Here is a 14,622-nt window from a genome sequence, read left to right as displayed (position 1 = left end):
TAGCTTGGCGTTGTGGCAGCCACCTGTAGTCCCAGCTACTTGGGAGGCTGAGGCAAGAGAATTGCTTAAGTCCAAGAGTTTAAGGTTCCTGAGCTGTGATGCCACGGCACACTACCAAGGGTGACAAAGTGAGACTGTCTCAAAAGAAAGAAAATCAGTAATGCTTAAAAATTAAGACTTAAATGACTTCTACAATAAATGTAAGAAAACACAATAGAAATTTTACAGTAAAACAGAAAACAAGGCCGGGCACGGTGGCTCACACATGTAATCCTAGCAATCTGAGAGGCTGAGGTGGGGGGACTGCCTGAGCTCACGGGTTCGAGACCAGCCTGAACCAGAGCTAGACCCCGTTTCTAAAAACAGCCGGGTGTTGTGGCGGGTGCCTGTAGTCCCAGCTACTTGGGAGGCTGAAGCAAGAGACTCATTTGAGCCCAAGAACTTGAGTTTGCTTTGAGCTGTTGACACCACAGAATCTACCAAGGATGACCAATGAGACTCTGTCACAAAAAAAAAAAAAGAAAAGAAAAGAAACAGAAAGTAACCAAACAATGTAGAGAGATGTTAAAAAGTCTTCTAAAATTAGAGATAAACTTTTACGGGCAAGGCCTACTAAGATATGTACCTTTGGGTTCTGGAGGAGGCATCAGGCCCAGCCTGACTTTCTCTTGTAGTTCTTTCTGTGCTTCTCTCCTTGTCTGCCTTCGAAGTTTCTTCTGTTCCTTCTTGGTAAGATACACCCCCAGAGTAACTGGTGTGTCATTGTCAACTGTCACAGAAACAAGTGTACCAAAGTAATAAGAACATAAAATAGAGGCTGGGCAGGGTGGCTGATGCCTGTAATTATAGCACTCTGGGAGGCCGAGGTGGGTGGATTATCCTAGCTCACAGGTTTGAGACCAGTCTGAGAAAGTGCAGAGACCCTATCTTTTTTTTTTTTTTGGTTTTTGGCCAGGGCTGGGTTTGAACCCGCCACCTCTGGCATATGGGACCGGCACCCTACTCCTTGAGCCACAGGCGCCACCCACAGAGACCCTATCTTTAAAAAATAGCTGGGCATTGTGGCAGGTGCCTATAGTCCCAGTTACTCAGAAGACAGAGGCAAGAGAATCACTTAAGCCCAAGAGTCTGAGGGTGCTGTGAGCTATGACGCCATGGCACTCTACCCAGGGCAACAAAGTGAGACTCTGTCTCAAAAAACAAACAGAAAAGATAAAATGGATTCAGGGGAATATTAGTATCATTAAAAGAACCTTTTGCTTGATTATTGTTAGATGTCCTTTTTTTTTTTTTTTGTAGAGACAGAGTCTCACTTTATGGCCCTCGGTAGAGTGCCATGGCATCACACAGCTCACAGCAACCTCCAACTCCTGGGCTTAAGCGATTCTCTTGCCTCAGCCTTCCGAGTAGCTGGGACTATAGGCGCCCTCCACAACGCCCGGCTATTTTTTTTTTTTGGTTGCAGTTCAGCCAGGGCTGGGTTTGAACCCGCCACCCTCAGTATATGGGGCCGGCGCCCCACCGACTGAGCCACAGGCGCCACCCTCGTTAGATGTCCTTTTGTGTGTGTGTGTGTATGTTTTTTTTTTTTTGGCCGGGGCTGGGTTTGAACCCACCACCTCTGGCATATGGGACCGGCACCCCACCCCTTTGAGCCACAGGCACCAACCCTTAGATGTCTTTAAATTGTGATAAGGATACTATGGTTATGGTTTAAAAGAGCACTCTTACTTTCCGTAAGTAGTGTTCCGAATTGCTTTTCTTTAAATTGTTAAACCCCTTCATCAAATGAAATGTGGCAAATTTAGAAAACGAAATTAGAACTGCTCTAGGTGCTCTGGGCAAGGATTTGAAGTAGGTGGGAATTATCGAGAATCCCACTTAGCTCCTCTCTCCTAAACCTCGATGTTCACATAGAATACAATGTGAAAACTATTGGCATAGATGATAAAATTTATAATTTGAGTCACAGAGAATGGCAAATATTCACTTAATGTTTTCAAACAAAAAACAAAACCCTCACATTCTCCTACTGATTCACACTGATGATAGCTAAGTAGAATCTGGCCAAGTATAGGTCAGTGATTATTCTAACCTGTATTATCTCAAGATCTCAATCTACTGTTCTAAACTTATTAGACATATTACCAAGTGCAGTTAGCAACTGGAGTATTATTATCTCTGCTAATCCTAAAACTGGGGAAAGTGTTAATATCTTTTATAATTTGCATAACTCTTAAAGAAGGCGTATCAGTCATTATCAGAGAGAATTCCCAGTACTCAAAGTGACTTCACCAAAGGCATTCCAGTAGTTAAAAACACAGCCACCACTAAAACCTATCTCTCCTAATTAAGCCAAAAGACTTTTGCTACAGGGCGGCACCTGTGGCTCAGCAGGTAGGGCACCGGTCCCATATGCCAGAGGTGGTGGGTTCAAACCCAGCCCCGGCCAAAAAAAAAAAGACTTTTGCTACAAAAAGAATAAAGAGGCTTGGCGCCTGTGGCTCAAGCGGCTAAGGTGCCAGCCATATACACCTAAGCTTGCAGGTTCGAATCCAGCCTGGGCCTGCCAAACAACAATGACGGTTGCAACCAAAAAATAGCCAGGCGTTGTGGCGGGCGCCCATAGTCGCAGGTACTTAGGAGGCAGAGGCAGGAGAATCACTTGAGCCCAGGAGTTGGAGGTTGCTGTGAGCTTTGATGCCACAGCACTCTACCCAGGGCGACAGCTTGAGGCTCTATCTCAAAAAAAAAAAAAGAAAGAATAAAGACAAAGAAGATCAACGGGTGGTGCCTGTGGCTCAGTGAGTAAGGCACTGGCCCATATACCAAGGGTGTGGGTTCAAACCCAGCCCCAAACTACAACAAAAAAATAGCTGGGTGTTGTGGCAGGCACCTGTAGTCCCAGCTACTTGGAAGGCTGAGGCAAGAGAATCGCCTAAGCCCAAGAGATGGAGGTTGCTGTGAGCTGTGATGCCACAGCACTCTACCAAGGGAACAAAGTGAAGACTGCCTTAAAAAAAAAAAAATGGGCGACACCTGTGGCTCAGTCGGTAAGGCGCCGGCCCCATATACCGAGGGTGGCGGGTTCAAACCCGGCCCCGGCCAAACTGCAACCAAAAAAAAATAGCCGGGCGTTGTGGCGGGCGCCTGTAGTCCCAGCTACTCTGGAGGCTGAGGCAAGAGAATTGCTTAAGCCCAGGAGTTGGAGGTTGCTGTGAGCTGTGTGATGCCACGCCACTCTACCAAGGGCCATGAAGTGAGACACTGTCTCTACAAAGAAAAAAAAAAAAAAAAAGACAAAGAAAATCAAAAATGGGGAGGAGTATGTTCGTGGCATATGAACCTTACAATAAGCACTATGACAAAACCCAACTTGTAATATATACAGAGGCCACCGACAGATTAGGCCTCAATGTTCGAGAGTTGCACTATTCAATACGGTAGCCATTAGGCTATATGTACAACTTAAATTAAAATCAAAATTAGTTTAAATTCAATGAAATTAAAAATTCAGTTCTTTGGTTATACTAGTGGAAGTCAGTAATCAAATGCTTTTGAATCATACATTGGGCTGGGCATGGTGGCTCACTCCTGTAATCTTACCCCTTTGGAAGGCAGAGACAGGTGGATATCATGAGCTCAGGAGTTTTAGACCAGCCTCAGCAAGAATGAGACCCCATCTCTACTAAAAATAAAAAAAAAAAATAATTAGCTGGGCCTGGTGGTACACGTCTGTAATCTCAGCTACTCAGGAAGCTGAGGCATGAGGACTGCTTGAGCCCAAGAGTCTGAGGTTGCTGTGAGCATGACAATCAAACCCAGGACGACAGAGTGACACTGTCTCAAAACAGTGCTATGGTGAGCACCTGTAGTCCCAGCTAACCGGGAGGCAGAGGCAGGAGGATCACTTGATCCCAAGAGTTTGAAGAGGTATGATGCCACAGCACTCTAGCCTGGCAACAGGTTGAGACTCTGTCTCAAAAAAAAAAAAAAAAAAATCACACGTTTAGTGGCTACGATACTAGATAGCACAGATAAAAAGCATATCCAGTGTTGCATAAAACTGTTGGATAATGCTGCTCTAGAGTCTTGATTGAGTAATCTACACATTACCTGGAGGATTAAGCTGAGCTGGATGTTCAACAAGATTTGTGATTCCAAAATAATCTTCTCTCTTGGGATTTTCCTCTGTACTAAAATTGCAGGAAAGAGAAAATAGGATATATGGGTAGAGATGATTCCAAGACAGGAGTATCAGAAACACAATAAAAAAGTCCACTCTTCATAATGGGTTCTTGCCTTTTTCAACTTTTATATATCTAAAATATGTAATTAAATTATACATAATTTTCTTTTTTTTTTTTTTGAGGCAGAGTCTCAAGCTGTTGTCTTGGGTAAAGTGCCATGACGTCACAGCTCACAACCACCTCAAACCCTTGGGTTTAAGTAATTCTCTTGCCTCAGACTCCTAAGTAGCTGGACTACAGGTGCCCACCACAACGCTTGGCTATTTTTTTGCTTGCAGTTGTCACTGTTGTTTTAGCTGTCCTGGGCCAGATTCGAACCCACAATCCTCAGTGTATACGGCTGGCACCCTACCCACTGAGCTGTGGGGTAGCTCTTTTTTGTTTTTTGAGACAGTCTCACTTTGTGGCCTTTACAGTGTTATGGCATCATAGCTCAGAGTAACCTCAAACTCTTGGGCTCAAGTGATTCTCTAGCCTCAGCCACCCTAGTTGTTGCTGGGACTACAGGTGCCTGCCATAACGGCTGGCTAATGTTTTTTTGTTTAGCAGACCCAAGCTGAGTTTGAATCCACCAGCCACAGAGTATGTGGCCAGTATCCTAACCACTGAGTTAATGGACGCCTCGCCAAATTACACATAATTTTCTTTCTTTCTTTTTTTGTAGAGACAGTCTCACTTTATCGTCCTCAGTAGAATGCTCTAGCCTCAGCCACCCTAGTTGTTGCTGGGACTACAGGTGCCTGCCATAACGGCTGGCTAATGTTTTTTTGTTTAGTAGACCCAAGCTGAGTTTGAATCCACCAGCCACAGAGTATGTGGCCAGTATCCTAACCACTGAGTTAATGGACGCCTAGCCAAATTACACATAATTTTCTTTCTTTCTTTTTTTGTAGAGACAGTCTCACTTTATCGTCCTCAGTAGAATGCCGTGGCATCACAGCTCACAGCAACCACCAACTCCTGGCCTTAGTGATTCTCTTGCCTCAGCCTCCCAAGTAGCTGGGACCATAAGCGCCCGCAAGAATGTCTGGCTACTTTTTTGTTTCCGTTTGGTCAGGGCCAGGTTCCAACCCTCTACCAGCAGTATATGGGGCCAGCACCCTACCCACTGCGCCACAGGCGCCAGCCCACATACACAATTTTCAAAATGAGAAAAATGAGTGCCATTAAGGTTGAATACACTGCACACCAGTCATTCTTTCATTTTTTTTCCTCTGAGTCTCAAAAAACTACCAGCTGTTGCCCTGGGTTAAGTGCCATGGCATCATAACTCACGCAACCTCCAACTCAGGGTCAAGCAATCCTCTTCCCTCAGTTTTTCTATTTTTAGTAGAGACAAGGTCTCACTTTTGCTCAGGTTGGTCTCGAACTCGTGAGCTCAAGCTATCCACCTGCCTTGAACTCCCAGAGCGCTAGGATTACAGGCGTGAGCCACCAGGCCCGGCCACACCAGTCATTTTCTTTTTTTTTTTGTAGAGACAGAGTCTCACTTTATGGCCCTCGGTAGAGTGCCGTGGCCTCACACAGCTCACAGCAACCTCCAACTCCTGGGCTTAAGCGATTCTCTTGCCTCAGCCTCCCGAGTAGCTGGGACGACAGGTGCCTGCCACAATGCCCGGCTATTTTTTGGTTGCAGTTCAGCCGGGGCGGGGTTTGAACCCGTCACCCTCGGTATATGGGGCCGGCGCCTTACCGACTGAGTCACAGGCGCTGCCCACACACCAGTCATTTTCAATCCTTTCTACACTAACAAACTTGACAGGTATCAAGTACCAATATATTCCTGGGTGAATGGCCAACAAAAAAAGGGTAAGGAGGGCTGCACCTATGGCTCAAAGGAGTAGGGCACTGGCCCCATATGCTGGAGGTGGCGGGTTCAAACACAGACCCAGCCAAAAAACCGCAAAAAAAAAAAAAGGATAAGGAAAGGCTGAGACACAGTCTTCCTCTTTTTTTTAGAGACAGAGTCTCACTGTCATCCTCGGTAGAGTGCTGTAGTGTCACAGCTCACAGCAACCTTCAGCTCTTGTGCTTATGCGATTTTCTTGCCTTAGCCTCCCAAGTAGCTGGGACTACAGGCGCCCACCAGAAAGCCCAGCTATTTTTTCGCTGCAGTTTTGCTGGGGCTAGGTTTGAACCCGCCACCCTCGGTATATGGGGCCGGCGCCCTACTCACTGAGCCACAGGGGCCACCCGAGAGACAGTCTTCTAAAGCCATGTATCAGAATGATGTGTAGGGTGGGGTGGCTGAAGCCTGTAATCCTCACACTCTGGGAGGCCAAGGCCATAGGACTGTTTAAGCTCAGGAATTTGAGACCAGCCTGAGCAAGAGCCAAGACCCGATCTCTACTAAAAACAGAAAAATTAGCTGAGCATGGTGGTGTGTGCCTGTAATGCCAGCAACTTGGGAGGCTAAGGCAGAAGAATCACTTGAGTCCAGAAGTTTGAGGTTATAGTAAGCTGTGATGACACTACTAGACTATAGCCGTGAAGACAAAGTAAGGCTATGCTCCCCACAAAAGAAAAGGAAAGACAGATCTTATATGCTCTATTACAATTGGATATAATTAAGATATATAAATACCTAAAATATGTAGACTATAATTAGGAAAAACATGCTGAAGGCCCAGTAGAGTGGTTCATGCCTATAATTGTAGTACTCTGGGAGGCCAAGGCAAGAGGATATTAAGCTCAGGAGTTATAGACTAGCCTGAGCAAGAGTGAGACCCCATCTCTAAAAAAAATAGCCAGGCATTGTGGTGGGTACTTATAGTCCCACCTACTTGGGAGGCTGAGGCAAGAGAATCGCTAGAGCCCAAGACTTTGAGGTTGCTAAGAGTTATGATGCCACAGGAATCTAAGGGTGACAAAGTGAAACTCTGACTCAAAAAAAAAAAAAAAAAAAAAAAAAAAAAAGTGAGAACTTGTCTCTACTAAAAACAGAAAAACTTAGGCATAAGGATCACTTGAGCCCAAGAGTTGAGATTGCTGTGACCTAATGGAGCAATGGCACTCTACCCAGGGCATAAGCTTGAGACTCTGTTTCAAAAAAGAACCTAAATAAAGAACAATGTATAATAAAGGAAATAGGAAAGTTATACATTTTGTTTTGTAGATTTTTTTTTTTTTTTTTTTTGTGGTTTTTGGCCAGGTTTGAACCCACCTCCTCCAGCATATGGGACCGGCACCCTACTCCTTGAGCCACAGGTACCACCCATGTAGATCATTTTTATTTGTGTCTCTGGTTCTTCTACGTTAACCCAAAAAGCTAAAAATAATCCATAAACATACTGTTTACAAATATATGAGCTTGTACATAGTTACCTATTTCCCTTGGATTTTATAATTTTGGGTTTTTTGAGACAGAGTCTCACTGTTGCCCTGGATAGAGTGCTGTGGCATCATAGCTCACAGCAATGTCAAACTCTTGGGCTCAAGGGATCCTCCTGCCTCACTCATCCTCCCGAGTAGCCGGGAGGCTGGGTAATTTTTCTGTTTTCAGTAGAGACATGGTCTTATTCTTGCTCAGGCTGTTCTTAAACTTCTGAGCTCAGGCAATCTATCAGCCTCCCAGAGTGCTAGGATTACAGGGATTACATGTGTAAGCTACTTCACCCAGTGCCAATTTTAAAATTTTAAGAGTATATTCTCTCCCATTAAAACTACAGCTTTATTAGGGCAGCGCCCATAGCTCAGTAGGTAGGGTGCCGGCCATGTACACCGAGGCTGGTGGGTTCGAATCTGGCCTAGTCCAGCTAAACAACAACAACAACAACGAGGGTGGTGCCTGTGGCTCAGTGGGTAGGGTGCCAGCCCCATATGCAAAGGGTGGTGGGTTCAAACCCAGTCCCAGACAAAAAAAAAAAAATAATAAATATTAAAAAAAAAAAACCAACAACGACAACAACAAAAATATCCGGGCATTGTGGTGGGCACCTGTAGTCCCAGATACTTGGGAGGCTGAGGCAAGAGAATCACTTAAGCCCAAGAGTTTGAGGTTGCTGTGAGCTGTGATGCCACAGCACTCTACCCAGGACAATATAGCTTGAGATACTATCTGAAAAAAAAAAAAAAAAAAAAAACAAACAACTATAGCCTTATTAAAAGGTTTTAACTAACAAACTCACAGGTTTGGGGTGGTGCCTGTGGCTAAGTGAGTAGGGCACCAGCCCCATATACCAAGGGTGGCAGGTTCGAACCCAGCCCCAACCAAACTGTAACAAAAAATAGCCGGGCATTGTGGCGGGCACCTGTAATCCCAGCTACCTGGGAGGCTGAGGCAAGAAAATCGCCTAAGCCCGAGAGCTGGAGGTTGCTGTGAGCTGTGATACATGGCACTCTACCAAGGGCAACAAAGTGAGACTCTGCCTCTAAAAGAAAACCCAAAAACAAACCAAACTCACAGGTCAAAGCCATTGGGGATGATGTAAGAGTCCCACCACTCAACTTCAGGGATCTCTCCTTCCTTTAATTCCTTTTTAGGAGCAATGAGGGCGAGCCTAGTGGAAGTATGGATGCCTGTTTTTCGAGCTGCCTGTGAGATCTCTGCCTGCAGCTTCTCCAGTTGAGCCTAAAAACAAGATAAACCAAGCAGACAGGACAATAAACTGGAGTCACAGAAAACACGGAAATGGCAGAATCCCAAGTTTTAAAACATTCCCTTATTGAACTCTTTCCACCTAATGTAACAAGTTCATAATTTCTGAAAGCTTAGAAAAGAATTGTTCTGATTCATTCTTTTTTTTTTTTTTTTTGAGACAGAGTCTCAGTATGTTGCCCACAATAAGAGTGCTGTTAGCTCACAGCAACCTAAAACTCTTGGGCTTAGGCAATTCTCTTGCTTCAGCCTCCCGAGTAGCTGGGACTACAGGTACACGCCAAAATGCCTGGCTATATTTTATTCTTCAATTAGTTCATTTACACACATCTCAACCTCATCCTTCTGCCTCCACCTCATGATTATGTGCCTGCAACAAATATGCAGAAATGGAATTCTATGAAAACCTCACTTTGGAAGAACAAAACAGTAAAGGCAAAAGTTATTGAATATACAGTCAATTCAATTCTCCAGGCCCAGCATGGTGGCTCACGCCTGTAATCCTAGCACTTTGGGAGGCCAAGATGGGTGGACAGCTTGAGCTCACAGGTTCGAGATCAACCTAAGCAAAAAATCGAGACTCTGTCTACTAAAAATAGAAAAATGTAGCAGGGCGGCGCCTATGGCTTAGTCGGTAAGGCGCCAGCCCCATATACCGAGGGTGGCGGGTTCAAACCCAGCCCCAGCTGAACTGCAACCAAAAAATAGCTGGGCGTTGTGGTGGACGCCTGTAGTCCCAGCTACTCGGGAGGCTGAGGCAAGAGAATCGCTTAAGCCCAGGAGTTGGAGGTTGCTGTGAGCTGTGTGATGCCACGGCACTCTACCGAGGGCCATAAAGTGAGACTCTGTCTCTACAAAAAAAAAAAAAAAAAAAGAAGAAAAACTGTAGCAACATGATTGCTTGAGCCCAAGAGTTGGAGGTTGCTGTGAGCTATGATGCTACAGCACTTGACAGCTTGCAACTATCTCAAAAAAAAAAAAAAAAAAAATTCAACTCTCCAGGAGTGCAGATTGTCTGCAGTAAATTTTAACATCAGGTTAGCTTTCCTCATTAACCCAGAGGGTTTTCAGTTGTTTCCCTCCACTCAGTTATATGTGGAGAATTTCAAACTCGTTTCCACCAGTGTATAAATTAATTAGGAAGTGAAATCAGGTAAAGATCATATATTACAGAAATAAAGACAGCATTTAAAAAATTATTATCTTCAAATGATCTGCTTATCTATTTCCCTAAAACACAGAGAACTAGCTGAATTGACAGTCCTTTCTGTCACCTTCCTCACTTCTTCTAGGTTCTGGGTTATAGGTTAAGGCCAAGATACCTTGGTCCGTAATCGCTGAGCAATCTTCTCAAATTTGCCTTTGTCATGGAATTTAAAAGTTCGTCTCTGGCGTTGGGAAGGGGCAATTGAAACTCGGGGGTCAAAAAACGTATTGGACTCCATATCTTCTGATGGCTTTTCTTTTAGCTGTTGCTTGAATTGTTCCCTTTTCACAGCACGAATATTGGCCTTAAGAGTAGGCATGCGATGTGTCAGCTCAATCTCCTTGCCTGTTGCATCTACAGTGCGACCCTGTTCATCTAGGATCAGTGGTGTAGGTTTAGTTTGATCTTTTAACTCCACCTTCCTGAAAAACAGCCCACAAAGAAATAAATCCTGTATGGAACATTAAAGCAAACAAAAAACAAACAGAAAATAAAACAAAGCAAAACCCACCTAAACAACTGTACCAGTGACATTTGGATTAGTAACAAACTATTTAAATATAGGTTATAATCAAATGAAGTAAATTTATGAATTGTATCAATTGGAATTTATAATCCTTTCTTTACCCTCACATTCCTGAATCAGTCATGGACACCAGACAAATCACAGGTACTAAAATAAAGTCTATCATCTTTGCTCAGTTGTATGCAACCCTCAAATCTGGTCTTACTCAATGTGCTTTAAAGGGTATGGCTGTGAGTTAAAAACCGGGAGATCAGCTCCGCACCCGTAGCATAGTGGTTACGGTGCCAGCCACATACACGAAGGCTGGTGGGTTCGAACTCAGCCTGTGCCAGCTAAACAATGACAACCACAACAAAAAATAGCCGGGCATTGTGATGGACGCCTGTAGTCCCAGCTACTGGGAAGGTGAGGCAAGAGAATTGCTTAAGCCCACAAGTTTGAGGTTGCTGTGAGCTGTGACACCACAGCACTCTACCGAGGGTGACATAATAGGACTCTGTCTCAAAAAAAAAAAAAAAAAAAGAAACCAGGAGATCCAGGCTGTATTCCTAGCTGCCTTCTTAGATGAGTAACCTTAATCTCAGTTATACTAATCATAAAAATAAGATAATAAACTCTGCAACACGGAAGCCAAGAAAATAAATTCAATTGCTATTTATCAGTCATATGTAAGAAATATAAAACCATTATATGCAAGAAATAATTTAGATTTTTTGGAAAAAAGAGGATCCTGGGAGGCCTAGGCGGGTGGATTGCCTGAGCTCATGAGTTTGAGACCAGCATGTGCTAGAGAGAGACCCCATCTCTAAAAAATAGCTGGGCGTTATGGTGGGTGCCTATAATCCCAGCTACTTGGGAGACTGAGGCAAGAGAATCACTTAAACCCAGGAGTTTGCAGTTGCTGTGAGCTGTGATGCCACAGCACTCTACCAAGGTCAACAAAGTAAGACTGTCTCAAAAAAAAAAAAAAAAAGAAAGAGGATCAGTAATATTCAAAGATATCTACTGTTTCTCAAACTTCAGAAATGACAAGAGATTCCATGAAATTGATACTCACGGGGGAGCAATGCCCATAGCATGGAGATTAGCCAGGCCCACCATGTTGGCGTTGCCAATGAGTCCTGGCTTCAGTGCCAGCTGCGCTTGGATCCGAGCTTGTAGTTCAGCTGCTTTCCTAGCTTTCTCAATGGCATCATTCATGAAAGTGGCAGCCTGGGAGGGCTGAATAGTGTTGCCAATTGGAAGCCGCTCTGGTTGGGAGGAAGAAGGAGTCTTCGGCTGTACAATAGAGGAAAAGAAATCAGAAGGATTGAGGCAAGCAGACAGATACACAGACACCATGATAAGACTGTGGTAGATAACTATGGAGTGGAACTCGATGTAGTCACTGTCCAGTCTCTCATTTGAGTAGATCATAGAAATTCTAGCTAAAGATTATTCTTTTTAGAGTAATCTAGGCACAATACCTGAGGTGTAGGGGGGCTAATGAAGCTCAGTTGTTTTTTTCTCTCCTCAATTTGTCGTGTTGCTGCTTCCATCATCTGTTTGATCTGCTCTCCAGGGGAAAAAAATTTAAAAAACCATTAGTTTCTTCCATACAGGTTCTTAAAACTATACAGGGCTAAGGTCTAGAGACCTGAATTTTTTTCTTTTTTAAGAGATGGAGTCTCGTTGCAATGCCCTGTTTGGACTCAAACTCAGGGATTCATGTGATCCTCTTAGTCTTAGCCTCCTAAGTAGCTGGGACTACAGGTGTGTACCACCATGCCCAACTGAGACCTAAAATTTTCTGAATGACTCCACTGTGTTCTATCTATACTATAGGCTAGGAAATTTAGTAAAGATAAGCCTACATAGGTTTAGAATCTTTCAACCCGTCTTCTCAAGGCAGGATTGGCATGTTAAGTAGTAACACACATTGGTGATTAAGACTGGAGTTAGAGAAACCCAAGTTTAAAGAGAAAAAATGAACTAAATTTTTTTTTTTTCTTTTTGAGACAGAGTCACACTATGTCGCCCTCGGTGGAGTGCCATAGTGTCCTAGTTCATAGCAACCTCAAACTCTTGGGCTCAAGCGATTCTCTTGCTTCAGCCTCCTGAATAGCTGGGACTACAGGCAACCGCCACAATGCCCAGCTATCTTTTGTTTAGCAGCCCTGGGCCCACCAGCCCTGGAGCATGTGCCTGGCACCCCAACCATTCAGCAGCAGGTGCCCAGCCTGAGGTTTAAATCTTAACCCTGCCACTTAATGCCAAGTACCTTGGACAAGGTACTTAAACATGCAAACCTTGCTACTGTCTAAAAGGGAGGAAAAATTGTAACTGCCTCACAGGTCTACTGTGAACGTTTAATTAATGCATGCAAACCTAATGGAACTTGCACAAATAATTGATTATACTTTTTTTATGTTTTAATCATGCCATTAGTCCCTGGATTCCTAGTCTAAGTAAGTAACCAGAGATGACAATGCAAAGACCTATTCCGTAGTCTCCATAAACTCTGTCCTAAAGGAGCTCAGAATGGTAAGCTTACATTATTTAATACTGTCAAGTAACTCCTTACACATTTTTCTTTTTCTTTTATTTTTTTTTGTAGAGACAGAGTCTCACTTTATGGCCCTCGGTAGAGTGCCATGGCCTCACACAGCTCACAGCAACCTCCAACTCCTGGACTTAAGCGATTCTCTTGCCTCAGCCTCCTGAGTAGCTGGGACTATAGGCGCCCGCCACAACGCCCGGCTATTTTTGGTTGTAGTTTGGCCGGGGCCGGGTTTGAACCCGCCACCCTTGGCATATGGGGCCGGCGCCTTACCGACTGAGCCACAGGTGCCACCCTCCTTACACATTTTTCAAAAAAGATTCACTCTTGGCTCGGTGCCCGTAGCACAGTGGTTACAGCACCAGCCACATACACCAAAGTTGGCAGTTTGAATCCAGCCTGGGCCAGCTAACCGACAATGACAACTGCAACAACAAAAAAATAGCCAGGTGTTGTGGCAGGCATGTGTAGTCGCAGCTGCCCAGAAGGCACGCAGATCACTTGAACCCACTTGAGATTGCTATGTGCTAGGCTGATGCCATAGCACTCTAACCTAGGCAATGGAGTGAGACATGTCTCACAAATAAATAAATAAAATTGTGTAACAGTGCCCACTTCTAAAACACAGTGTAAATAACCACAAAGTCAACGTGAAATTACTTGTAAGTGGGTTATATGTCCTTTGCATTAGATTTGGAAATTCTTCACCATCAAGAGGAGTTCTGATAATTTCATTTAATTTTCTCAATGACCCAGTGAGGTAGATAATTGGGCAAATAATGTAGGTAACACACTTTGCTTGCCACAAAGTAAGTGTTTAGTAAATGCAATTTCAATCCTTAACTGAATAGTTCTGGTAAAACCAAGGAATGCTGATATTTAAAGCAGGAAGTAAAACTTCCCCAAATGGTAACCACTAATTCAAATCAATATCACAATAAATATGGACCCACGCTTCCTTTGCTTCATTAAGTCACAAGTCCCTAGTTACTGACCTGGAGCTTAGTCAGCATGCCCGGGCTCTCTGATGGAGGACCAGGGATCACCTCTGGCTCTTCTTCCACCTCCTCAAAACGGGGTATTCTTCGCTTCTTTACTCCCGAAGATTCTTTGGAAATCTCAGAGTCATCTCCAAACACCTCCTAAGGGAATCCAAAACAAAAGAACGGTTGTATCATTCCCTATGGGAAGAAGGAAGAATCACCCTAGCCCCTACCAGCAATTCATGGCTTTTCCGAGGGGAATATGATACAACCTTGCAAATAGCTACTTGCCAGAAGCAGGGTCTTCTAGACTCTCCACCATGTGGACCATCTCACCCAACTTCCACATTTTCCTATTCCAGTCAAGCAAATTTTCATCCCCATGTTCTTATAAATTGCTCCCACCTCCAGGTCTCTGCAGATGCTATCGCTCATTCTGTAGTGACCTGCTTCAACTTTTCTATAACCCTTACTCCAGACCCTGCCTGAAACTCACCTCCTCCAGGAAATTTTCCTCTTT

General features: G+C 44.2%; 1 protein-coding gene across 4 annotated transcripts in view; it reads right to left on the bottom strand.

Annotated features, from left to right (window-relative positions):
• The window catches only part of PRPF3 (pre-mRNA processing factor 3), a 33,013-nt gene that overhangs the window by 11,282 nt on the left and 7,109 nt on the right, over positions 1-14,622 (bottom strand). For 3 of the 4 annotated variants that reach the window (XM_053590723.1, XM_053590722.1, XM_053590724.1), the window contains 7 exons: positions 14,115-14,261; positions 12,047-12,130; positions 11,638-11,858; positions 10,170-10,476; positions 8,654-8,820; positions 4,117-4,196; positions 626-769 (listed from right to left, as the gene is read on the bottom strand). In XM_053590723.1, coding sequence (XP_053446698.1) covers positions 626-769; positions 4,117-4,196; positions 8,654-8,820; positions 10,170-10,476; positions 11,638-11,858; positions 12,047-12,130; positions 14,115-14,261 — 1,150 coding nt within the window. The remainder of the gene's footprint in view (positions 1-625; positions 770-4,116; positions 4,197-8,653; positions 8,821-10,169; positions 10,477-11,637; positions 11,859-12,046; positions 12,131-14,114; positions 14,262-14,622) is intronic. The other variant, XM_053590725.1, reaches the window with a different exon arrangement.

Source organism: Nycticebus coucang, chromosome 5, assembly GCF_027406575.1.
Source record: "Nycticebus coucang isolate mNycCou1 chromosome 5, mNycCou1.pri, whole genome shotgun sequence".
Lineage (NCBI taxonomy): Eukaryota > Metazoa > Chordata > Mammalia > Primates > Lorisidae > Nycticebus > Nycticebus coucang.
This window is presented reverse-complemented; position numbering and strand designations above follow the sequence as displayed.